Source organism: Mus caroli, unplaced genomic scaffold (assembly GCF_978045245.1).
Source record: "Mus caroli unplaced genomic scaffold, Mus_caroli_1 scaffold_2, whole genome shotgun sequence".
In the NCBI taxonomy this organism is placed as follows: domain Eukaryota; kingdom Metazoa; phylum Chordata; class Mammalia; order Rodentia; family Muridae; genus Mus; species Mus caroli.
The window spans coordinates 94,275,221-94,303,107 of record NW_028227257.1 but is presented as its reverse complement, the minus strand read 5'-3'; the positions used below and the strand labels follow the sequence as shown (position 1 = coordinate 94,303,107).

The 27,887-nt window shown below is 35.6% G+C and overlaps 1 protein-coding gene and 1 pseudogene across 1 annotated transcript; one reads left to right on the top strand and one right to left on the bottom strand.

The window, feature by feature from the left end:
- Window positions 1-74: 74 nt before the first annotated feature.
- On the bottom strand, window positions 75-26,217 carry LOC110306415 (E3 ubiquitin-protein ligase RNF6 pseudogene; annotated as a pseudogene).
- A 12-nt stretch (window positions 26,218-26,229) lies between these two features.
- On the top strand, window positions 26,230-27,189 carry LOC110289613 (olfactory receptor 8U3). The gene has a single exon (XM_021155895.2). The coding sequence runs from the start codon at window positions 26,230-26,232 to the stop codon at window positions 27,187-27,189; it is 960 nt and encodes a 319-aa protein (XP_021011554.1).
- Window positions 27,190-27,887: the final 698 nt, after the last annotated feature.

The following is a 27,887-nucleotide window of genomic DNA, read 5'->3' as shown; positions in this document are numbered from 1 at the left end:
TACCATAAGTAACTCAAGAAAAGTGTTCGACTATGTGGCTCCCGTAACACACAGCACTGAACACCTCATATATCTTACCCATTGTTTGTGGCCCTGAATTCTAAGACAGGCCATTGATAGATGGAGCAGGTGCAGTTCTCTGACAACCAGTGATCAATACAGTGAATGTGAAACTCAAGCAGATAAGGCAGCTTCCAGAGCTTGTTCCCAGCCACATAGTCACGGATGCACATGCCACACACTTGACCTAACTCACTGTCAACCCCGTTTTGCTCCTAACTCCTGGTGGAAAGATTGTCAGTCTACCTTTTGGTTAAACCATGAATTGGATCATCACTTCCTTCACACAGTAAGAAGAAATGAGCACAGTGCAGAATGGGTAATGTTCCAGCCCTGACTACAGTGTCTTTCCTTCATAACTGCCTTCTACTTCTATGGTCACTGGTGCGAACCTGGGGCAGGGTGGGCTCACTCACAGCTAGCATTTCAGCACTGTCCTCCTGGGCCTGACTGGCCTGTGAGGAACCATGCTGACCACTGTCATCAGCTGCATCTCTATTACTCAGTTCTAGGTACACCTCTAGTAAACTCTGATCATTGCTTTGATGATCTGATGCAGGCGCTAACTCCATTAGAGAACTCAGCTCTCCAAACCCAGTCATGATCTGCCTTAAAATTGAACGAAGAGCCACGGAGGATGACTCAACCACCTCATTCTCAGAAATCCTACGAAGAGAAACTCTAGTTTCTCCACAAAGAATCCTTCTGACTTGCAGGTCTAGTATGACTGCTGGATGGCAGCACTGTGTGGCAGCTTAGTACCTGCTGGATTCTCCTTGTTCTACTGTTTTTTTGTTTGTTTGTTTGTTGTTTTTGAGATTTCTGCATTTTATTGGATATTCTCTTTATTTACATTTCAAATGTTATCCCCTTTCCCCATTACCCACCTTAACCCTCTATCCCCCTCCCCCTGCTTCTATGAGGGTGTTCCCCCACTCACCCACTCCCACCTCCCCACCCTTGAATTCCCCTACACTGGGGCATCCAGCCTTCACAGGACCAAGATCCTCTCCTCCCATTGATGCCGGATAAGACTATTCTCTGCTACATATGGGGCTGGAGCCATGGGTCCCTCCATGTGTACTCTTTGGTTGGTAGTTTCCTTCCTGGGAGCTCTGGGGTGACTGGTTTGATGCTTAAAAAGCATTTCACAAAATTCAACATCCCTTCATGTTAAAAGTCTTGGAAAGATCAGGAATTCAAGGCCAATACCTAAACATAGTAAAAGCAATATACAGCAAACCAGTAGCCAACATCAGACCAATGGGAGAGAAAATTGAAGCAATCCCACTAGAATCAGGGACTAGACAAGGCTGCTCACTCTCTCCCTTCCTATTCAATATAGTATTCAAAGTCCTAGCCAGAACAATTACACAACAACAGGAAGTCAAAGGGATACAAATTTGAAATGAGAAGTCAAAATAGCACTGATGCTGATAATATGATAGTATACTTAAGTGTCCCCCAAAATTCCACCAGAGATTTCCTACACCTGAAAAATAACTTCAGCAAAGTGACTGGATATAAAATTAACTCAAACAAATCAGTAGCCTTCCTCTACTCAAGGGATAAACAGGCTGAAAAAGAAATTAAGGAAACGACATCCTTCACAATAGTCACAAATAATATAAAATACTATGGTATGACTCTAACAAAGCAAGTTAAAGATCTTTATGACAAGAATTTCAAGTCTCTGAAGAAAGAAATCAAAGATCTCAGAAGATGGAAAGATTTCCCATGCTCATGGATTGGCAGGATTAATATAGTAAAAATGGCCATCTTGCCAAAAGCAATCTACAGATTCAATGTAATCCATATCAAAATTCCACCTCAATTTTTCATAGAGTTAGAAAGCAATTTGCAAATTCATTTGGAATTAAAAAAAAACAGAATAGCAAAAACTATTCTCAACAATAAAAGAAATTTTGGGGGAGTCTCTATCCATGACCTCAAGCTGTATCACAGAGCAATAGTGGGAGGGGAAAAAAAAGGTATGGTTTTGTTACAGAGACAGGCAGGGAGGTCAATGGAATAGAATTCTGCAGTTATTCTTGAGAGAAGTCTTGAGTTTGACAGCAGGGTATAATCGGTACCTCTGTGTTCTCTACCTTGTTCTAAAAAGACCCAAGTTACACTCCTTGCCTAACAGACCTGTTTTTCCCTGTTTGTTGTATCTGTCACTCTGCCTTTGGAAATTATAATGAACAGTGCCATTCTGTCTCTGAATAGGGAACAGGCTTTGACTTCTGAAAGCAGGACGTATTCTTATTGGCTCTAATCTTTGGTTTGTGTTCCTCACTGTAACATTACTTCTAGCCCCATTTTCCAAAATATGTATTGCTCCAAACCGCTGTCATTCACTTTGCCTGAGAGTAGAGTGACTAGTTTGTGTGTGTGTGTGTGGTGGGGGGGGTGTGTGTTAAGAACATTAGTGCGAGGGGCACTAACTCTGGGAATGCCAAGTGCTGCTCTAATTCTATTCCTTAGCCTTCCCAGTGCTGTGAACAATCCTTGCACAGAACCCTGCCTCCTCACACCACGCCTGCTCCCCTGGGAACTCTACCACTGGAACTCACGCAGGTCTGGCTTCCGGTTCGCCTAGCCATAGGACTTGATGGTCTTTGCTGTCTATGCTCTCTAACACCTGACAGAGGAATGTCCATAGAGTCTGCTCCATGCGTTTCAGAACCTCTGTTGTCAGGGTTTATGTGGATCTTCAAGCTAAACCCGAACTCGCCACTGTTCAGGTTTGTTCGACTCACAGTCCTCCAGCTTTGGTTCCCATTCTGTCTGCTTCATGTCACATTCCCAGTGTGCCAAAAGGTGTTCAGCCACCACAGCAGAGATCCCCATCTGAATGTGCTCTAGGGTTTTCTGAGTCTCGGTCACTCATCCCACTGTCCCAACCAGGCTGAGATGCCAGTTATTCCTTTGCTCTATCTAAGAAATGCTGTAGCCCCTCTGATGTTGTTTCTCCAGGGATGCCTAAAAGATTATGGTCTTTCATTAGCCAATAATCTTCATCATTGAGCTCATCAATAAACTGATAATAGACTTCTCTGTGGAGACACTTTTGCTGCCATCCTCTCTCATTTTCTTGAAATGAGATCTCTTCTCCACTACCACCTGATCTAGATCTAGATGAATTTATACTGAGACTTCTAGTTTCCTTCTTTTTCTTCAGACATTCTTCTAACAGATGAGACTGTATCCATGCTTCTAATTTTGTGCCTTTTTTGAGAGCTGCTCATTCTGTTAACTGAGGCCCCAGACTGGGGTTAAAATGAAATCCCTACTCCAATATACAAACTGGACTCAGGAACCTCTCTAAATTTTTTTTTTTGTTTTTTGTTTTTTTTGTTTTTTGAGACAGGGTTTCTCTGTGTAGCACCGGCCTTCCTGGAACTCACTCTGTAGACCAGGCTGGACTCGAACTCAGAAATCTGCCTGCCTCTGCCTCCCAAGTGCTGGGATTAAACGTGTGTGCCACCACTGCCCGGCTCTAAAAATATTTTTGAGAACTTCATATATTAGCACTATATTTATATCCTTTCCACCCATCTAATGCATTTCATACTCTTTCATGTAATCTCCCTCACAAATCCATGTCCTTTTTTTTTTTACTACATATATATGGATATGTATATAAGTAAACTTGTGCATACATTTAAGCATTTACTTTGAGAAATTTAAATTCCTCATAAGTGGAATAAGTCAAGGCAAGCTTAAACTGGTTGTCTAAACAATTTATCAACTAGGGAATTGAATAATTTATCTGTTTTATTCATTCATATATATATGCAATTAATTAATAAAAGGTGAGGCCCAGATTTTAAAAAAGAGTTCATGAGAGGGTTTGTAGTAAGGAAATGGATGTGAGAAAAGATGTAGTTATAATCTCATAAAAGAACCTAAAAATCAGGTTGTTACCCTATAAGGTTAAAAAATTTTATAATTTAAAAAACAATAATAGATATGAGTTATTTCACTGTAATCTTTGATTTTGCACAAAATCTTTTATGACATAAAGTATATGTGTAAAAATAAAGTATATGTATTCTTGCATGTATATACTCATAAAACAAAATTAATCATCTACTCTAACTACTTTTAAAGTTACAGATAGCTGGGTTTTTTGCTATTATTTATTTTGATTTTTAAAACACTGCTAAATAAATATGAGATTTTCTCTTAGTCTTTAGATTAGATGATAATATCCAATTCCCTAAAATAGAAAGAAAAATAATTTTCATGCTCTATGGTACATGAAAAGACCCCAGGTACATATATCATATAAAATAAAGTTTTTATAAATTCCTTGATTGTAACTTTTTGAATTTCATGGATAGCCAGCCATCTTGCTCCTGCTTTGTCAATTCTGCTGTCAGAGATTCTTCACTGATCTCAGCAGTAGATTCTGAAGAACCAGAGCCTAAAGTGTCATGTCATCCCCTTTTTGCTTTATAGTTGGGCATCTTGTTTTTGTCACTAATTAAAATTATGACATTTATATTCTTTTATGGTACTTATATTTTTATTATTTAAAAGAATTTTAAAATTCAAGTGTATTTTGGTAAATATCCTTTCTCTCCTCCAAGTCCTTATAGATCCTCTCCCCGTCAACGTGGAATAATATAATAGCACACAAAAAAATGTGGTGTACATTGTATATCCGTCAACTACTACTGAACATGAGGACTATCCTGGATTGTTGACATACTTGCTGTCACTCTATTGGAAAAAACTGGTCTTCCTATTCCATCAGGTATAAGTGGCACTTAAGTTGATAGCTACTATTCCAGTAGCTAGGTTTCCATTCATTCATGCATTTATGCATTCATTCATTCATTTATTCACTCACTCATTCATTCATTTTAAAAAATATAACAATACAAGCCTTGGAACCCACATCCCTAAGTGGGGTTTCTCTATCAAATTCTTATCTCAGACCTCAGGGAACCCTCTAGAAGATGAAGCAGAAAGAGTGTAGGAGCCAGAGGGAATGGAGAATACCAAGAAATTACAAGTTTCAAACTTTATATGCCTCAATACGGGGAAATGCCAGGGCCAAGAAGTGGGAGTGGGAGGGTAGGGGAGTTGGGGGGGAGGGTCTGGGGAACTTTTGGGAGAGCATTTGAAATGTAAATGAAGAAAATACCTAATTTAAAAAATATTGTCCAATGCACTTGAGACACAGTAGTGAGTAAATATAGATAAAATTCATGATTTTAAGGAGTATGCTATGGTGGAGGAGTGTGATATAAATGCAGAGCAGAACATGTTTTCCAAAACTATACTCCATTAGGAAGAAAATCTATGACTATATGAGAAGTTGTAGCATAGGAACCTGCTCTAAATAGAATTTGTCATTATTTTATTTGAAATTATATATAGGAAAGATTAAAGAATACGTAAATATTATCTAATACTAGTCCAGTATAGATGGTTTTAAATACTAACAATTAAATATTATTTAATACTAGTATAAACTTAGTGAATTTCTCTAGTTTCTGCATAGGTTGATTAATGGAATTTTTATGCACCATTTTGAATTGTGTTGTTAAGATTATTATATAGTTAACAAATCTTATCATAAGACAAACTATTTTCCTAAATTATGTATTCTTGAAAAATACTGTGAAATTATTCATATTTTATAATGAATACATTTTATAAATTATACATATACATTACATATTTATGTACATTTGTATCTGTACACATACATTTAGAATATATATTTAAAAAGAAAAGCCATTGTCCATTTGGCTTTAATGCATTATATTTGTAATTTAGTTTGGAGGGAGAATTGACTTTTTTGAAATATTAGGAGTAACTTTTATTTATGAAATTAAAATGTCCTATGTTGAATTTTATCAAGTATTTTTTTTATAGCCATTCTCTAAACCTTTTCTTTTTATGTCAGTACATGTGTGTGGTATATATGAGAGTATGCACATGTTTCATGTATGTGTGCTTTATATGTGATTACATGAGCATGTGTGTGCATTTCAGAATAGAGCCCAGAAGCTGATTATCAGTGTCTTCATTGATTATTCTCCACATTATGTACTGAAGCAGAGTCTCTCCAAACTCACACATTTAGCTGATCTTGCTAGCCAGCATGTTTTACCAGTTGTCTCTGCCTACTCTGTTCTGAGATTTTAGTGCCACCATGCCCACTAGCTTTACATGAATGTTGGAAATTTGAACTTAGATCCTCATGCTATGCAGCAATTACTTCAGCCACTTAGCTTTTTCCTAGAACCTGCTTTTTCCTTTCTGTGTTATAGTCAGTAGGATTTTGTGATTGATGTGATGTATGGTTAAACCATTAAACATAGGTGCATTTATTTGTATACATGAATATTTGTAACTGACCTCACTAATACCATGTCATTACTCAAACATTTTCCACAGGTACTACTTGCACAATCTTCAGAAATAATAGGACTCTCTCTTCTTGCTAATACTTTAGACTTTCATCTCAGGTTTTGCTAGCTTTCTATATCTCCTATGTGTCCCATTATCTGTCACCCTACCAAAGATCCCTCTACACAAGGTATTATGGAGGAAGTAATGACGACAAAAGAGATTTCTATTTCTCTATTTCACTTACTTATATGATAATCAAAGGTGATTCAAAATATGGAAGCTTTATTATGTTGTATTTTCTAATTCCTGCTTTCCTAATCCTGAATTTATTTTTATTTTTAATAAATACTTAAAGCTTAAATTTAATGAAAGTCTTTTTTTTATATTTTAAGATTAATTTTCTATTTTTATGTATGTATATGTGCTTGTGTCTGTGTCTATGTGTGCATATATGTGCAGGGATCTACAAAGGCCAGAAGTGGGTGTCACATCTCCTGGAGCTTAGCTACAGTGACCCACCCCTGAAGTGGATGCTAAAACGCTAATTCTGATCATCTGCAAGATGAGCAAATGCTCAGCCTCTCTCCTTCTCTCTCTCTCTCTCTCTCTCTCTCTCTCTCTCTCTCTCTCTCTCTCTCACTCTTTCTTTTCCTTAATGTATTGACTCAAACTAATAACCACAAGCTGTAAAAAACTCATCAGAATCATCTTTATAACTTAAAATTGTAATGCAAATGAACACATTATCCTGACAAAAAAAGTTTAAGCTGTTCGCTAATTCTACACATTGTATTTGTAGTGTCCATTTTGTCTGTGGCCATACCTTTTCTTTATAACTTATAAACACTGCTGAACATGAAATCACAATTTCTACTTTGAACTTCTGCTACACTATACACAGCAAGGTAGCAAGCTCTCTTTTGGAGGCCTGTTTATGAATTGGGACAGTGAACACAATTCTTGACTTAGGTTTCAATACTGACAAGCTATGACTTCTGTTTCAATTTTGTGTTTGCAAATTTGTATAATATAGTAAATAAAATTAGAAAACAAGATAGTATTTTACTCTTATCTAAAAACTGACAAATATGAATTTACTCAGTGTATACCATAATGATTTCTGTTTATTCACTTTCCCTTTCATTTTAATCTAAATTCCATTGAGCATAGACTTTCTTCACTTAATTCTCACAATGACCACTTTCAGGGTTCCTTGTGAAATTCAAGGGACTTATGCCTGTGTGTACATATCCTCTGTGATGCTTCCCCTTGTAAACAAGCATGCATGATATTATTTCTTAATGCTTTATACCAAAATTTTCATACTTCCCATTTAAGCAAATTTATGTGAGGGGTTTTCAACCAGGAAGAGTTATTAAAAATTAGTATTCGAGGCTGATTGTTCCTGTAGGAAATGATCATAGTCATAAGCATCTTATTTCAGCACAGCTCAAAATGCATGTTATGCATAAGCAGAAAATAGTGATCTATTTAATTATTGAAGCTTACAGACTATCACACTTATTTAAGCTGCACATACACAATAAAACACCGTTCAGTGTTAAGATGTGCAGGTGCATATTTGAGTTTGATGCTTGACCGCTTGATACCTGTATTACTCTATTGAGAAAAGGAGGATCTGTCTCTTAGTTTCCTTGAACGTATTATGTCCAGCAGAAATGTCAAACATTTTAGTTAGGTTAGTAGCTGCAGTTTCCCAGTGACTTTGAAAAGTTTTAGTGAGTGAGTGTATTTTCTAATTATGTGGTGCATTTTAATATCTCAAAGTTTAGGGGTTCCTGAATTCCTGCGACTGCTGACTATACTGTAAAATATGAAAACAGAGAGTTTAGTAATTCTAATTCTTATCAGATGTCAAAACTTCAGAGGATCTAAGGTATTAAGCAAAGTGATGTTTTCGTTAAGTGCAGTTTTTCATTTCTTGATTCTAATTAATAATTACTGATCATTTGGGGAACGAAACTGAAGCCATAGTTTGTATAGTTTTGATGATGAAATACTCTCTCTGGGTCCTATTATAAAACTACTCATAGCAAAGAGAATTCCCTATACTGTAACTATAGTTTACTTGCTAATCAGTTTCCAGGGGCCTTATTAAAGTGAAGGTTTCTTTGGCTTTTTCATGGGGACATATTAACTGAAAACAGTCTCAGCAAACATAAAGTTTCAACTTTTTCATTAAGATTAATGAATTTAGTTTGAATATACTGAGATAATTGTGGTTCTCCAAGGATGGTTCTTTCTTCTACATTGAAACCTATTCCTCTGGGAAACAGAACAGTTTAGTGGGAAATTTTTGATCTGACTTTCACTTAGTTTGTGCCTAGAATCTTTCACAATTTGCCTGGGCACTCTTGGGAAGATTATAAAGTTCAAGCCTCAATTACAAAATGAAAATACTATTTGCAGCACAGAACTATTTAATGTCAATATTAATAATAAGAGTGAATATGATATGTCCTAAGTATCTTCTTAAAACATACCCATACAGTGTATCATTGATTCTCACAAGTACTATATGTTTTGCTAAACTTTTTAAGATATTAAAAAGATATTAAAAGATATTAAAAGATATTTCAGTTAAGAAAAGGCCCAAATTATGTATATAATTTGCCTACATGCAAGATTGATGCTTTTAGTTACTGTATTACATACAAATATAGGAAAAATTATATGTATTTATTTATTAAATTATAATTAAACACACACTATATTATATTTTAGTAACAATAACAAACTAGTATAAAGAAATAATGAGTATTGTATTGTTTAAATAGACAGATGGAAAGATAGAAGTGTAGATAAAAGATAGGGTAAGATTATTTACTTGAGGGCATTTTACTTCGTACATCAAGCTTCTCTATAAGCCCATCTGTGTTCTTAAAAATCTGTGTTAGAACAGAACCTTGCTTAGTCAGTTTATCAAGGACCTCTGAACACTCCTCTCTACCCACTCTCAATATGCAAGCAGCTTATTCATCTTTCACCCCAGGTGATGTTTGATCAGCATAACCTGTTTTTATTAACAGCTCAGTCTGTTTTGTTTATCCAGAATCTACTTTATTCCTCCTGTTTTCTTACAGTCATTTTAAATCGGTTAATGTTCCCTCTATCCTTAGGATTAGAGTCCCACTCTTCCATACTATTTCAGAGTGGAGTATGATATTTACCCACATTGGAATAAGTTATGGTATCTCCCCTGTATCTACTATGGTGGCTTGATATATCTTTTTTCTACCATATAATTATTAAGATCAAATATCTTAGGCAAGGCACTTTTTTTTGATTTTTAATATTTTTATTACATATTTTCCTCAATTACATTTCCAATGCTATCCCAAAAGTCCCCCATAGCGCCCCCCACTTCCCTACCCACCCATTCCCATTCTTTTGGCCCTGGCATTCCCCTATATTGGGGCATATAAAGTTTGCAAGTCCAATGGGCCTCTCTTTCCATTGATGGCCGACTTTTAACTAAGATTTCCATTTTTAACCTACCAATATAGTGAAACAGGCCACTCTTTCAATTGTTTTTTTTTTAAATAGATTTATTTTATTTTATGTATATGGATGTTTTATCTGAATATACTTACATGCACCAACTGTGTGTCTGGTGCCTATGGAGGCAAGTAGAGGACACTGGATCACCCAAAACTAAATGATTTGATCTGCCATATGGGTACAAAGAATTAAATTTTGTGTCTTCTGCAAGAGTAACAAGTGCTCTTAATCACCCAGACAACAAACTTCCTTTCTTGTTTCTTTTAGTTTCTTACATAGACACTAGAATTTTTCTTTCTTTAATTTGTCATTTTATTAATGTCATGTTACTGTTCCCATTTAGTTTTTCAAATCTTGACATAGCATTACACTAAGTTAGGCTTCCTACTTAAAATTTTAAAGGACATTTTGAAAACGTTTCTGATAACATTCTTACAATGCATTTGCATTGTTTTTCTCCACTACAGGAGTTAGATAAGATGTATATGACTTATATGACTGTATGAATCCCATGGCCTGTTCCTCTCTGCTATTTCCCCCTCCTTTGTCATTCATTGGAGGCAGCTGGACTTGTGTCTTTTCCTCAACTATGTCACTGAAATTCTTTTTATTTTCCTGCTGGCCACATAATTATATTGCTTTTATTTTTTAATTTACATTTAGTTTTTTTTTAGGTTTTGAGAATTTGCTATTATATTTATATCATTTCCATCTCTCTATTCCCCAATTCTTACATATGCTGTAGTCATATTTATGACCTCTTTTTATTTAACTATTCTTGTTATACACACACACACACACACACCAAATATCCTTTAACTTATCACTGAAGGTATACTACATATACATAGTGAGATTCTATTTAATGCCACAGAAAAAATGAAAACATTATATTAAATTGAGTGTCTCAAGTATAAAAAGACAAGTGCTCCTATGTTCTCTCTCTTATTTGTAAATCCTAGTTCTAAAACTATTAGTTTGAGTATACAGTCTAAAATGATTTTCAATGTCATGGTACTAACATTCAGATTCAAGATGTTAAGTTCACATCTAGGGGATAAGTTACTTTATTTAATCATTTTTCCTTACTAGATTACTAGTAGGAGAAAAATATAAGGGCATGAGATACAGTTTGGTGTAATGTAATTGCAAATATGTGATAGGACACATGTTCAAAAATCAGCCCTAGGAAAAAAAGTTGATCAACACTTTACATGGGTTTTGTTTGTTTGTTTGTTTGTTTTAAGAAAATCTCATTGTTTAGAACATGTTTAGAAAGGTGTATGGTGTGTAGGTTTATTTCTCTATCTTCTATTTTATTCCATTGATCGACCTGTCTGTCTCTATATCAATACCATATGGTTTTTTTATCACTATTGCTCTGTAGTACAGCTTGGGTGATTTCCTCAGAAATTCTTTCATTGTTGAAAACTGTTTTCACTAGCCTGTTTTATTATTTTTTATTTTTTGTTTGTTGTTGTTACTTTATATAAAGTTGAGAATTGCCTACAAAGAATTGAGTGGAAATTTTGATAGGAATTGTAGTGAATCTATAGATTGCTTTTAGTAAGATGGGCATTTTTACTATGTTAATCCTACTGATCCATGAGCATGGGAGATCTCTCTACTAGCACCTCACTGAGACAGATCCAGATACTTACAGCTAACCACTGAGCTCAGGGAACCCTGTGCAATAATCTGACGGACTGAAAGATCTAAAGGGGACATAGGACTAACCAGACACTTCAAAGTTCCCAGAGACTAAGCCACCAACCAAAGAGCATACAGGGGCTGATCTGTGGCCCCTGCTACATATGTAGTAGAGGACTGCCTTGTCTGACCTCAGTGAGAGGGGATGTGCTTCATTCAATGGAGGCTCGATGCCCCAGAGACGGGGGATGCTAGAGGGGTGAGGTGGGAGAGGATATGTGGGTGGGGAAACACCCTCTCAAAAGTGAAGGGGAGGGAGGATGAGGTGGGAGGCTCATGGGGGCGTGACTGGGAAGGGAGATGACAGTTAAAATGTAAATAAATTAAATAACTAATAAAAAAGAAAAAATGCCACATATGGTAGCTCTTACATAGTCATTGAGAGATATGGTCACCAGGTAAAACCTGGATATTTAGGAGATAGAGCCTTATTTCAAGTCCTTAAGTCACCTAAGAAAATTGTAGGTCCTCAGAAATCCTTATTCTTTTTTTATTCTGAATTATACCATAAGTAGTTGCTGAACCATGTTCCCCTGCAAATTTAGGAGGCCCAGATCAGTCAGGCTACTGGAGCATCCAGGACCATGAGCTAAAATACACATTTCTCTTATAAATTTTCACTATTTCAGGTATTACATTATAATGCTATGAAGATGATTACTAACTAAAACATAAATTTAGTTCCTACATTTTTTTCTCTTGCACATCTAAACATGTTTCATATCAAGTTTACATGTTTGCTCTTATGAAGACAAAATGAAGATTAAACATACTAAAGTGTAATTATCAAAGCACTGTTCAAAGTATCTATCATTTCTTGAGAAATTCTACCAGTTTTTACAAACTTTAAGAACATTTTTGTTTTATTATTTTATATGTCTGGGTTTTTTTTCCCCCTGCATGTATATATTTCAATGTGCATGTGGTACTTGTGAGGTCCAGAAGATGGCTTCAGATTCTATGGAATTGAAGTTAAAGATGACTATGGGCCACTGTGGGTGTGGGTGTCGGTGCTTGGAATCAGACTCTGATCCTCTGGAAGAACAGCCCATTTTCTTAATCACAGCCAACTCTCAAGCACCCAGTCCCATCAACTTTTAAAAATATTAAAATGTCACATTTCATTAAAGGTTTTAGGTCTTCACCAAAGGATTAGGAGAGAATTTTCCTTCCCATAAATTGTCATAGTATATTATTATCAAGAAAAATGTAAAGAATTTTAGTGCACTTAGAGAATTATCAGATTTTTGAGAAGGATCAGTGAATACTTCTTTTCAGACTAAGAGTTGTGAGCAAGTGGAATCATAAATACATCCTTAACTTATCACCAGCTCAGTGGGTAAAGGGAATGCAGAGAGTGGAGAAACCTGATGAGAATTGTCTCTTGACTAAAATACAGCTGAAAGGAGTTCTGTGAAGGCAGACTTGTCTAGAAACATCTGCCAAGTCTATATATGGAATTCTTATATATATAAGTACTATATATAAGTTGTATCTTCTTTCTCACTCTAATATTAGAGTGAGAAAGAAGATAAAGTACCCTGTGTTCTCTTCCTGGTGTCCTCTGCCCTGATATTTCTTAGTGGCCACACTCAATGTAACTCAGGTATCACATATCCCTGGCAGATACAGTCTATGGGAGTCAGGAGTTCTACAATTAGAAATCAAGGAAGAAGACTGAGATGTGATTATGTTTTTTTGACTTAAAGTTCAGCTTTACTCATTTGTTGGGATGTGACTTCAAAAAGGTTCTTGAAACATTTATGTTTCAGCTTTGTACCCTAAAATAGTAATAAATACAATATTTATAATCCACTACCAAGACCAAATGCTGTAATCTCAATAGATCTTGAAATGCTGTCTGTCACAATATGAGTGACATAGTAAACTATAAATATAGTTGCAATTAATAACATGATTTTATTTTATTCCACACTAATTGTTTTGCAGCCTAACAGGTAATTGAGTCAATTTGAAGAGTCAGTGCTTCTTCAGCAGAATATAGACATTTAATAAACAAAAGTTATATTACTTATAATGAAATAACTAAAATAATATACCAGAGAAAACATAATAAAAATAATGACTCATGAGACACTAAGAATTCCATATGAAAGAGTAAAACACAAATGTATTCTATATATTATGAATTTTGAAGGTGCTTTTGATATTTTATATAGACTAAAATATTTAATTAAAGGTAGATATGAAAATTTTGTTATATTTATTTGATTTTTATTTAAAGTGGGGTTTCTCACCCACTAACCCACACCCTCTCTTGATCTCTTAATATAAAAAGAAAAGATATAGTGCTGGAGAGATGGCTCAGCAGTTAAGAGCACTGACTGCTCTTCAAGAGGTCCTGAGTTCAATTCCCAGCAACCACATGGTGGCTTACAACCATCTGTAATGGGATATGATCCGCTTTGCTGGTGTGTCTGAAAACAGATACAGTGTACTCATATGAATAAAAAATAAATAAAATATTTTTTAACATAAAGAAGAACAGATTTTTAAAAAGAACAGATATATAAGAAAAATAAAAATAACTAATGATAAAGTAAGGTAAAATAAAAACAAAACAGAACAGGACAAAGCAAACATACAATGATTAAAAGAGTAGACACAAGAAACAATATAGTCACAGAGACACATATTGACACACAGAGTAATTCCCTAAGAAAACAAAATCATAAATCATAATACATAAGAAAAATCCCTCATGGGGGCTCACTGAGACTGATCCAGCAACCAAAAAGCATCTTGGGCTGTACCTAGGTCCCTTTATACATAGGCAACAGACATGCAGCTTGGTGTTTATGTGAGTCCCCTAACAATTGGATCAGGGGCAATCTCTGATTCTGCTGCCTGCTTTTGGATCACTTTCCCCTAGCTGGGCTGCCTTGTCTGGCCTCAGTGGGAGAGGATGCAGTTAGTTCTGCTATGACTTAATGTTCTGGGGAATGGAGGGTTGATACCAGGGGGCAGGGGTCTTCCCCTTCTCAGAGGAGAAGGGCAGAGGAAATGGAAGGATGATCTGTGTGAGGTGAGATTGGGAGGAGAAGAGGGAGTGGGACTGCAATTGGTATGTAAACTGAATAATGATGATGATGATGATGATGATGATGATGATAAAAAAATAATAATTAACAACTCCCAAAATTACATTGAGTTTACATTGTTTTACCTATCTACTCCAGGGCATGGTGCTTAGCCTTAAAAATCATTTGTATGCTGAGTGAAACTCTATTATATAAAATTAATTTTTCACTTGCAAGTGGTTATCAATTGGAGATACCTTCTGGGCTAGGGATAACGGATTATTTGCCTCTAGTGTTGGGACTACATCAGGCACAGAGCTATGCAGATCATATACAACTTGAACAGTGAATTCAGGTATTCATTGGTCCAATTATGTTTGGAGTACCTTGTTATCATGGTGCTCTGCATGCCCCTGGCCCTTACATTCTTTCTGCTTCCACTTCCACAAGGCTTCCTGAGCTGTGAGAAGAGATTTGATGGGTAAATCCAATTGAGGACTGAGTGTTCTAAGGTATTTCACTCTCTGCACATTATGGAGCTATGGGTCTTTGTTTTTATTCTCATCTACATCAGAAGGAAGCTTCTCCAGTGATGGCTGAGTGAGACACTTATCTATGAGTATGGTAGAATAGCATTAGGAGTCATCTTCTTGCCTTGTTCCTTGACCAGAATGGGAGGGCTTTTTTTTTTTTTTTTTTCTCTCTCTCTCTTAGGTCTCTGGACTATCTAATTTCAGGTTCTTAAACACCCAAGTAGTGACAGGAATAGGTTTGATCTCAAGGAATGTATGTGAAATCAAATCAGATATTGGTCATTCCCACATGCTTTCTGCCACAGAGTTTATTATTGTAGATTGCCTTAAGCAGCTTTTCTATTCCTGCACAAAACATCATGAACAAGAAGCAAGTTGGGGAGGAAAGGTTTTATTCAGCTTATACTTCCACATTGCTGTTCATCACCAAAGAAAGTCAGGACTGGAACTCAAGCAGGTCAGAAAGCAGGAGCCGATACAAAGGCCATGAAGGGATGTTCTTTACTGGCTTGCTTCCCCTGGCTGGCTCAGCTTGTTTTCTTATAGAACCCAAGACTACCAGCCCAGGGATGGCACCACCCATAATGTGCCCTCCTACTGTTGATCACTAATTGAGAAAATGCCTATACAGTCATTTTCTCAAGGGAGACTCCTTTCTCTGTGATAACTCCAGCTTGTGTCAAGTTGACACAGAAAAGCAGCCAGTAACTATATCAAAGGATTAGCTGTGTTGGTTAATACCTTTCTTCTTTGGTAATATTAAAAGAACCTTCCAGTATCTTGAAAAAGAGTCAATAAGAGTGAAAAGGTCCTACATAGAAATAAAGTAGTTTTCTCCATGTTCAATAAGACCTTACTGACAGTTTTTGGAGAACAATGTATAACCTTGAAAAAAGCCTGAGTTGTTTGAGGGTTCCCATGAAGTTTTTTGCTAAAACTTGTTTATAGATGTAAAACCCCTTCTTGGTACTGGAAACAGAATGAATGCAGAGAGGACCCATCATTCTACAGCATACAAGAAACACACCTCAGCATCAAAGATAGGTATTACCTCAGAGTAAAATGCTGGAGTAGAGTTTTTAAGTAAGTGTACCCAAGAATCAAGCTAGACTACTCACTCTAAGAGCTAATAAAATAGACTCTCAGCCAAAATTAATCAAATGATATGGGCAAGGGCACTTAATATTTACTAGAATAGAAATTCACCAAGATAATGTTTCAATTCTGAACACCTATGCCCCAAATACAAGGTTACTACATTCATAAAAGAAATATGATCAAAGCTTAAATCACAGACTGAACTCCACACAGTAATAGTGGGAGACTTTAATACTCTACTCTCACAAATGGACAGGTCATTAAAACAGAAAATAAACAGAGAAATAATAAAACTAAAGGATGTTACAAATCAAATGGACTTACCAGATATATACAGAACATTTCACGCAAACACAAGAGACTATACCATTTTCTGAGCTACTCACAGAACTTTCTCCAACAAAGCAACTCACAACAGATACAGGAAAATTGAAATAACCCACTGTATCTTATCAGACCACCATGGGTTAAAGCTTGAATTAAAAAACAACAGAAACAACACAAAACGTACAAACTAATAAAAACTGAACAATTCTTGCTCAATGATCACTAGGTCAAAAAAAAAAAAAAAAGAAGTAAACAAAGAAATCAAAAACATTCTGAAATTCAATGAAAATGAAGGCACAACTTATGGGACAAAATTAAAGCAGTGCTAAGAGGAATTTCATAACACTAAATGACTTCATAAAGAAATAAGAGTGGTATCATACTAGCAACTTATAAGCAAACATTAAAATTAGAAAAAAAGATGCAAACATACCCAAGAAGAGTAGATGGCAGGATGTAACCCAACTCAGGTCTGAAATCAATCTGATAGAAACAAAGAGAAAAAAATATATATATATATATATATATAAAACACTAAACCTAGAGTAGGTATTTTTGAGAAAATAAAAAAGATATACAAAACTTAACCAAATTAACTAAGAATCAAAGAGACATTATCCGAATTAACAAAATCAGAAACAAAATGGAAAACCACAGAAACTGAGGAAATTAAAAAAAAAAATCATTATATCCAAAATTTTGTACTCCACAAAACTGGAAAATCTAATGAAATGGATGAATTTCTAGACATATACCACATACCAAACTTAAATCAAGATCAAGTAAACTAGGCATTCCTATAAATTCTAATGAAATAGAAGCAGCCATTCAAGGTCTCATAGGGCCACATGATTTTAGTGCAGAATTCTACCAAACATTCACTGAAGAGCTAATTCCAATACTTCTCAAACTAATCCACAGAATAGAAGCAGAAGGAACAGTGTCAAACTCATTCTATAAAGCCATAGTCAGCCTGAACGCAACAAAAAAGTGAATTTCAGACCAATTTCTGTCATAAACACAGATGTAAGAAATAATAAAGTACTCACATCCAAATCCAAGAACACATCAAAAACTTCATTCACTATGAGAGAATGGTTGTATACACAAAAATCCAACAACATAATCCACCATATAAACAAATAGAAAGAAAAATATCACATAATAATCTCATTAGACGTTGAAAAATCTTTGACAAAATACAAGAGTCTTTAATGTTAAAAGTCTTGGAGAGATCAGGGATACAAGGCACATAACCTAAACATAATGAAAATAATACACAGCAAGCAAATGGAGAGCATAAAATTAAATATAGAGAGACTTAAAATAACTCAGGAACAAGAAAAAGCTTCCCATTCTCTCCCTAACTATTCAGTATGGGACTTGCAGTTCTAGCTAGACAAATAGGACAACAAAAAAAATTCAAGACCACCCAGCCCCTTTCCTCTCTGAAGGGACTTTCTGAACTATACTAGCAGGCCAAGTGCAGAGCCAGATAAGGAAGCTGGCCATCCTGAAAAAAAAATTAAAAACATAAGGGCAGGTGAAATGAGAGACCAGGCCAAAGGTAGTCACCTCATGCAAACCACCCAGTGCCTGAAAAGGTTACTTGCTATACCAATTAGAATAAGTCAGCTAGACCTGTTGCCTAAATCTGCCCCTTACAAGGTATAAAAAGTATGTTCTTTGTTCATTCTGGGTCTCCTCTAGCCTGTGTGCTGAGAGGTCCCAATACACTGGATCAATTAAAAAAAAAAAAATCTTGCAGTTTGCAGTGATCTTGGTTTCTATGGTCTTTGTGAGTGAGGGTCTTTTGGCAAACTCCAACAATAATACCTTAATTTCCTTTTCTTCTTCTTCTTCTTCTTCTTCTTCTTCTTTTTCTTCTTCTTCTTCTTCTTCTTCTTCTTCTTCTTCTTCTTCTTCTTCTTCTTCTTCTTCTTCTTCTTCTTCTTCTTCTTCTTCTCCTTCTTCTTCTTCTTCTTCTTCTCCTTCTTCTCCTTCTTCTCCTTCTTCTCCTTCTTCTCCTTCTTCTCCTTCTTCTCCTTCTTCTCCTTCTTCTCCTTCTTCTCCTTCTTCTCCTTCTTCCCTTCTTCTCCTCCTTCTCCTTCTCCTCCTTCTCCTTCTCCTCCTTCTCCTTCTCCTTCTCCTTCTCCTTCTCCTTCTCCTTCTCCTTCTCCTTCTCCTTCTCCTTCTCCTTCTCCTTCTTCTCCTTTGTTTTTTTCAAGACAGGATTTCTCTGTGTAGTCCTGGCTGTCCTGGAACTATTTTTGTAGACCAAGGTGACCTCAAACTCAGAAAGCTGCCTGCCTCTGCCTACCAAGATCTGGTATTAAAGGCATGTGCCACCACTGCTCAACCTAATTACCTTTCCTAAAAACAGAAAGACAAAACTTTTTTTTTCCCAAATCAGCATATCCTTGAGCCAGTAACCACAAAAACCTTCAGTTTGACCTCTCTCCCAGAGGAATAACAGAGGAATAATATAAACACAAAACTCAGCATCATACCTATTTTGAAAATTAAAGCAATCTAAAACAAATGAAATAACCCAAAATACTATATGTGCCTATACTTAGGCCTTTGTTGCTACTCACCCAACAAGCCAAAAAAAAAAAAAAAAAAAAAAAAAAAAAAAAAAAACCTCTAACTCTCAGGACGTGGGAGGCCTCTCCTCTGAGGAAAAAGGAAAGAGTTCAGTATAAGGAGACAGTTAGTTGACAAGACAGGACTGGGAGGAGAAGCTATGATTGGAGTGTAAAGTAAATAAATAAGTTAATAAAAATATGAATACAATACTAGTAGTTATTTTAATTGTGGTTGCTAACAAAATTGATTATAAAATGATAAATGGAGACATAGCTCAAAAGAGGAGAGTTGGGGTGGAATGATTGTTTATGGCTCTCCCAGAAATCCTGATTTTGGCTCCCAGTATGTGTGTGTGTGTGTGTGTGTGTGTGTGTGTGTGTGTGTGTGTGTGTGTGTGTGTGTCTGTGTGTAGATATTTAAAAAGGGAAGAGTGAGTCCAAATTTAAAATTAGTGAGATGGGAGAAAAGTAGACTATGCAATAATATCACGAAATCATGAAAGACAAAGAATGAAATATTATATGATTTTTTTTATTTCAGATGGGATTCAGCTAATAATGCAAAGTATTCTGTTTCTCAATAGGATGTTTTAACATACTCATGAATGGCTTTGGTTATAGGTAGTAGCTGGATTGAATAGAGCAAGAGATTATGAGAAAGATACCTCAATAAAGAGTTTCTGCCAGATCCTGACATATACAGAGGTGGATGCTTGCAGCCAACTATTGGTCTGAGCACATGGTCCCCAATGGAAGAATTAGAAAAAGGACTGAAGGAGCTGAAGGGGTTTGCAACCTCATGGGAGGAATGACAATACCAACCAACCAAGCAGACACCATCCCCGCAGAGCTCCCAGGGACTAAACAACCAACCAAAGATTACACATGGAGGGAACCATAGCTCTAGCTGCATGTTAGCAGAGGATAGCCTTGTCTGGTATCAATGGGAGGAGAGACCCTTGGTCCTATAAAGGCTTGATGCCCCAGTGTAGGATAATGCCAGGGCAGGGAAACAGGAGTGGGTGGGTTGGTTGGGGAACACCCTCATAGAAGCAGGTGAAGGGGTAGGGGAAAACACCCTTATAGAACCAGGGGAAGGGGGGATGGGATAGGGTTTTTCTGGAGGGGGGAAATCAGGAAAAGGGATAACATTTGAAAGGTAAATAAAGAACATATTCAATAAAAAAGACATATAGCTTTAGTTACATTTTGCAAATACGCATATACACTTGATACTTATTTTACAATATACTTAATTTGGGATTGAAATTGAAAGTGAATTTTACTATGAGTTAGAATTTCTAATTATAAATTTTGATTTACAAGACAAACACTGCATGTGTAAATAGAAGTCCTAAAAAATGAGTGCATGTAAAGAGAGTACCACCTTTCGTAATAATCTACATGTAGAAGATATAGAGATACAAATTAGTCAGAAAAAATAGTTCATTAAGCATATATGCCCACAAAATGGAATTTTAAGTCATATGTACAATACTTTCTCTCACCCACATATACATACAAACACATACACATTGGCAGAAGAAAGACAATCACACAAATTAATTATGAGGATCATTAAAAGAAAAAGATCCATCTTTTTCATTAAAGATAATAAAATTATCATGAGAAGGACTTAATTTTTTTTCATATTCACTAAGAGGTGGATTGTGGTAATATTTGTTTCTTATTTATTTTTAGGGTTATCTTCCTAGTATTTTTATCACTGCTATTGTATTGGTTTTGTAATAAACTCTTTTAAATACTACTAATTATAGTTTATCAACCTCTTTGCACATGTCTACTCATTCAATCTCAAAAATATCATAAAAAAGGAATAGGTTTATTTAATTTGATTGTGCATTTTTTCCAAAATCTAATAATTACTTCTGATTTTACAAAGCTAGATTTCATAGTGATTGTGAGTAAAACATTTCATGTTATTATGATGTCTTCATTTGTAACATTTACATTTGCTTTAAATGTACTATATTTTTTGTTTTTAAAACACATTTTTTAAAACATTTGAAGAACCATGTATATATAGTGGAAGGTAATACTCAAGAGTATTATTCTCTGAACTATGGCTGGAATTAAATCCAAAATAAATGGAATCATTGTGTAAATACAATTTTTATTAGATATTTTCTTTATTTACATTTCAAATGTTATGCCCTTTCCTGGTTTCCCCTGTGAAAACTCCCTATCCCATCTCCCCTCCCCCTGCTCACCAACCCACCCACTCCCACTTCCTTTCCTGACATTCCCCTACATTGGGCCATCAAGTCTTCACAGGACCAAGGGCCTCTCCTCCCATTGATACCAGACAAGGCCATCCTCTGCTACATATGCATGTGGAGCCATGAGTCCCACTATGTGTACTCTTTGGTTGGTGATTTTGTTCCTGGGAGCTCTGGAGAGTCTGGTTGGTTCATATTGTTGTTCCTCCTATGGGGCTGCAAACCCCTTCAGCTCCTTAGGTCTAAAGGAACTATTTAATTGTTAAGTTGGAAATTGTTCCTTCAGGATTCTAAGGAAGAGATTTCTTGAAAATCCACAATATAATTTATACAGCTTGTCTTCCACTGAGGAAAGCACTTAAGGGAATTGAATAACTTCAGGATATCTCAGGAGAGGCTGAGATCTTGAGGGACCTAGGACATAAATCACCAAGACAACTTCAGAATGAGCTCACTGGAAGCCAAGCTTATTGCTATGAAGGTAAGACGGATGGAGTTTAGGTTCCAAGATACCAGTCATCCTGCTGGGCACACCAATTTCCCATTAGAAAGCTTCACCTTTAGTGAACTGTGGTAGTAAACAACATCAAATCATCTTCTATGTTTCATGTCTTTACTGCATTCTTAACATATGTTTTGCCTAAATTACTATTACTACTTTTTTTTTTTTTTTTTTTTTTTTTGGTTTTTTGAGACAGGGTTTCTCTGTGTAGCCTTGGCTGTCCTGGAACTCAGTCTGTAGAACAGGCTGTCCTGGAACTCAGAAATTTCCCTGCCTCTGCCTCCCAAGTGCTGGGATTAAAGGCATGTGCCCCAATGCCCAGCTAAATTACTACTTTTAACCTACTGTCTCTGTCTTTCCCTCCCTCCCTCCATTCTTTTCCTTCCTTCTTTCCTTCCTTCCTTCCTTCCTTCCTTCCTTCCTTCCTTCCTTCCTTCCTTCCTTCCTTCCTTCCTTCCCTCCCTCCTTGTGTGTATCTTCCCACCACACACAAGCTAGGGTAACCTCTTAGAATTTATCTTCTCAATTGCTATAATGTTCACCAGAGAGAATTCACACTCTGTGATGAATGGAGAAGATACTTGTGATCAGACAAGATGCTTGAAATCATCTTATGAGCATCATGGCTTTTCATTAAAATGCTGGTAACCATATTTACAAAGCAAATACTTTTAATCTTTGGTCTTTGCTTCTATTAGCAGTTGGAAATAAAATACACTATCTTTTTGTTTTTCTTTCTTTTTTACAAAAGAAATCATCAAGGCAGCAATTTACTGTCTTGGCTCTAAGAGCTATAACTAGAGTCATATACCACCATATGTGAAAACTTTCAGTACTTGAATATGGATTTAAATTTTAGGTTTTTGAAATCTACAGTGCAATAATCAATTGAACTATTACCATTTACTGGAAGACCAATATCTTTTATGTCCACTAATATGATATGTATGTGTTTGCCTTATGTGTAGAGCTAGTGAGAGTTGAAGTAGGGATTGAGGCTGAGAACCTGTGATATATAGTATACGTAACTTGTAGCTCGGTTGCTATGCCTTGATGAGAAGAAAAGGAAGAAAGAAAACTTAAAGATGTTAGCATAGAGAGATGCTAACAGAGACCCTAAGGAATACCTGTAATACTAAGCAGAAAATATAGCAAAAAGTGTTTGTCTGAGTCATTACTTTCTCTTTTCTTTAACTAGTAAATAACCTTTCTGTGGAAAGCACTACTGCCATGTCAGATTCTAAAGTCTGTAAAAGCCTAAAGAGTCAAACTCATTGAACAATCGATTTAAAAAGAAATTTAATTTCCCCAGTAAATATATTTCAGAAAATAAATTGGCAAAAAGATTATGTAGAGACAAGAAGAGGACAAAGTAAAGAAAACTAATAAATATTGAAAAATTAGTTGGATTTGTTCATGATTTTTGTTAAAGGTAAATTAATATAAAAGATGATCAATATTTCCTCAACTAATACAGTTTAGTAAACACTTAAATTTTCTGTTAATAATTTCTGCTAAAAAGGTAATTATGATTTATAGATGTTTATATATACATATGTACCTATATATAGGAAAGAGGAAAAGAGAATTTCTAGTGGTAAACATTTTTTACTATAAAATGATTAATATGTGAATTTTCAATTTTATGAATGATTAATATCAAAATTAATTTGTGTTTAAAATTTGTCATGAATGAAATATGTTTTATACCTCTGATACCTTGAATAAAAGAATTAAAAGTTCTAGCTCTCAGAAACCAAAATATTTGTATACCTTGAGGTCTGGCAAATGGTTCTTTGACTTAAACTCTACACCCTGGTAATCCAAATTTAACCTTAGCCAACGATGAAAAAAATAGAAGAAAATTAACTGAAAATATTGCTTGGCTTTCACTGTCAATCCAGCTGGGGAAAGTGCTATATAGGCTAGGAGTCACAAAGAAGACTCATTGTAATTTATACAACATTCTGGGGATTTTAAAGATGCTGATTTCTGGATGCTAACTCCAAAAACAGGGGTTCATGTTAGACTGCATTGAGTTGTTCGAAAAATTTTGGCATCTCTAATGAGTAGGAAATTCTCTAGGACAAGATTGATGTACGATGATTTCAACAAAGCATGAAATATCACTCATTTTACCCAAAATGTGTAGGATAATATGTCGATGGCTTATAAGGATTTCATCTAAAACTAACAGAGATATGGAAATGTTGGGAGAAACAATCAGTCATAAAGATGGCAATTGCAGAATGAACTAAGAAATGAGTTGGAAGCAACAAGAAAACATTTTAAAAGAATAGATAGATTTAGAGGATCTGGAGTTGTAAATTAGACAATATTAAAACAGATTTATGTGGTAGTAATGCTTTGTTTTCTCAAAATTAAACTGAGCCACCACTACAGTCTGCAGAGCACACTGGTGACTAGAAGCAAGGACTCCAGGCACTCCTCTCCTCTATGTTACCACTAATAGTACCTGCTTTCTTTTTCTTTTCTTTTTCAAATGTAAATAACAAAGAATGGATACCCTTCAGCCCAGGAAAAACAAGAAACTCTCAAGAATTAACCTACTTAAATAAATCAACATAAGGAGCTATGCGTAAGTATAAGCTATGTGAGATAGAAATCGTATTTAATTAAAACAGAAAAAAACCTAATAGATCTAATCAATTAAAATTGACACATCATGGTCTTTCCAATGAGAATGGTCCTCACAGGCTCATGTATTTAGATGTTTGTCCTACAGTTGGTAGAACTGTTTAGAAAGGATTAGGAAAGGATTCCTGAGGACATCTGTCACTGGGGGTAAGTTTTGAGGTTTCAGTAGCTCAAGTTACTCTTGGTTAACTCTTCCATGTGCTATGGATCAGATGTAAACTCTCACTACTGCTCAAGAGCTATCCCTGCCTGGCTTGGCCCTATTTTTCTGCCATGATAGTCATAGTCTCTAACCTTCTGAGACAATGAGACCAAAATTATATGCTTTCTTTTAAAAGATAAATCGGCCATGGTGTTTTGTCACAGCATAGAACAGAAACTAAGACAACATAAAGGATTTTGAGAGAAAAAATTCTCACAGTTTCTTCTTTGTTATTACTCTCAAACTACATAAAAATCACTCACTTAAACCTCACATATTTTTATAGGCTGTTTACAATATGATATTTCCTTATAACATTGTTAAATGTTCAACTAACATCAAGTTTTATGGGTAATTTTAGCTACATTGACACAGATTTATGGAAAAATGCATACATGCATAAACTTGTAATTTAGAATAGCTTATTTAATACACTATCTGAAGTATCTTTAATTTTTTGGTAATATACTCAAAATTATATTTAATTTTAAATTTGAATAAAATTGTCCCTTTTAGAGTGTCATTATCAGTCTTTCCAGTGCTTTGAGCAATTATGAGTTTGAAAACTACTAGCCACTACAATAGCAAACTTGTGGTAGCTTGTTCAGGCACCAGAGGTTTAGCCCATAGTTATGAACATATATGTACCACTGATTTGAGCCAGCAATTTATAAAAGAAAATAAAATATGAATTTGCGAGAGATGTGTTAGAAGGACATGGTACATTTGAAGAGAGGAATAGTGATAGATACATGATTAAGATATATTCTATATATGTATGAAATTTTTGAAGAACACATTTAGAAAATATCCAGTGTTTGCACATTTTTTATGAAATTTTTTTAATTTATACATGATGAAGTATTTAATCCCTAAATGGAAAAGGACATAGGAAAATTATATAGGATATTATACTATATTGCTATGTGAAGATAAAAAAATTATCTTGACATTATCTTCTATATATGTTATGGAAAAAATACAAATTTTAAATTAAAAATTAGAAATATACCTATATGTGCAAATTATGTATTTTTTTGCTGCCTTCCTTTACATGTTTCAAAAACAAAGTAACAGTAAAAAAAAAAAATCCACGCTCAATTCCCCACATGGTTTATTATTGTGTTTATTTAACAATCATTTCCATTAATTTTAGGTAAAAAAAAACAAAGTATGTTTTCAGAAGACTCTTTTGTAGGAAAATAACTCTTGTCTCTGTAATAAGACGGACTATAATTAAAATGCTACCAGGGTGACATACTTAATAGCAGGAATGCACTGGCAACTTTCTTTTTCCAGGACTCACTTGAGCACTGAAAAATGTTGTTTTTATTCTTCACCTGCAGTAAAATCCATACCATCTTCGAGAGTCAATGGCTGAAGTGAACATCTCCTATGTCAGTGAATTCATTCTCAAGGGGATCACAGACAGGCCAGAACTCCAAGCCCCATGTTTTGTGATGTTTTTGACGATCTATTTGGTCACAGTTTTAGGCAACCTTGGGTTGATTGTCATAATCAGGGTTGACTCTCGACTCCACACACCTATGTACTTCTTCCTCAGTCACTTAGCCTTTGTTGACCTCTGTTACTCGTCCGCTATCACACCAAAGATGATGGTGAACTTCGTGGTAGAGCGCAACACTATCCCTTTCCATGCTTGTGCAACACAGCTGGGCTGTTTTCTTACCTTCATGATCACAGAGTGTTTCCTTCTGGCCTCTATGGCCTATGATCGCTATGTGGCCATCTGCAGCCCCCTGCATTATTCAACACTGATGTCAAAGAGAGTGTGCATTCAATTAGTGGCCGTTCCTTATGTGTACAGCTTTCTAGTTGCCCTTTTCCATACAATCATCACCTTTCGCTTGACATATTGTGGACCTAATGTAATCAACCATTTCTATTGTGATGACCTTCCCCTCTTAGCTCTGTCCTGCTCAGACACGCACATGAAGGAAATTCTCATATTTGCTTTTGCTGGCTTTGATATGATCTGTTCCTCTTCCATAGTTCTCACCTCCTACCTCTTTATCATTGCTGCCATCCTGAGAATCCGCTCTACCCAGGGAAGACGCAAGGCCATCTCTACCTGCGGCTCCCACATGGTAGCTGTTACTATTTTTTATGGTACACTCATCTTCATGTATCTACAGCCCAAATCCAACCATTCCCTGGACACAGACAAAATGGCTTCAGTGTTTTACACAGTGGTGATCCCCATGTTGAACCCCCTCATCTACAGTCTTAGGAACAAAGAGGTGAAAGATGCTTCTAAGAAAGCTTTGGATAAAGGGTATGAAACCTTAAAAATATTAAGATTAAGTAAATAATGACATCATATTTTATTATGTCTGAGCAGGGAAGTAAACCAAACTTTTAAATGTAATTTATTCCCAAGCAGTTGAAAAATGTCTCTCTTACTTTAATAGTCTTAGACATTTCCTGTGAGTTTACAAGTCGATCATGGGAACACAATATAATCTATTTGCTTGATAGATCACAGTGGTATTCACTGCACATAGTAATCACTAGCATATACTATAAGCAAAGGAGATGTGTATTTTAGTTAAAGGCCAGAATTATGAAAAAGCCCGTGAATCCATTACCAGAACTATGAAGTACACTTTTGATATCCTAAGTTAGCAAATTGGTCATTCTCTAGAAAATGTTTAGAACCAAACCTATTGGGAGCAAATGTAGTGTCAGTTAGGATATTGCCATGCGAGACCAAAGTTTAATCCGTGGGGATTTGGAGAATTTTCATTCCTTCTGAGGAACAAAACTCACTTTTGTGTTCTGTTACCTGCCTGATGCTTAGTCAAGTAATAGCATGTATTATAACCAAATAAAACTACCAGGTTCATGGAGTTTATTTACAATCTGCCTAACTGCATACATGGCCTTATGGACATGATAAACACAAATTCATGTGTATATGGACTGTGCAAAGTTGTAAAACTGTGTTTGTCAGAAATGAAAGGTATTAGACAATTACCTTATTCTGAGGCTAGGTTTGAGATGTAAAGAA

Excerpts from the sequence above, each read along its gene's own strand:
- LOC110289613 (XM_021155895.2), top strand. The coding sequence starts at position 26,230 with ATGGCTGAAGTGAACATCTCCTATGTCAGTGAATTCATTCTCAAGGGG.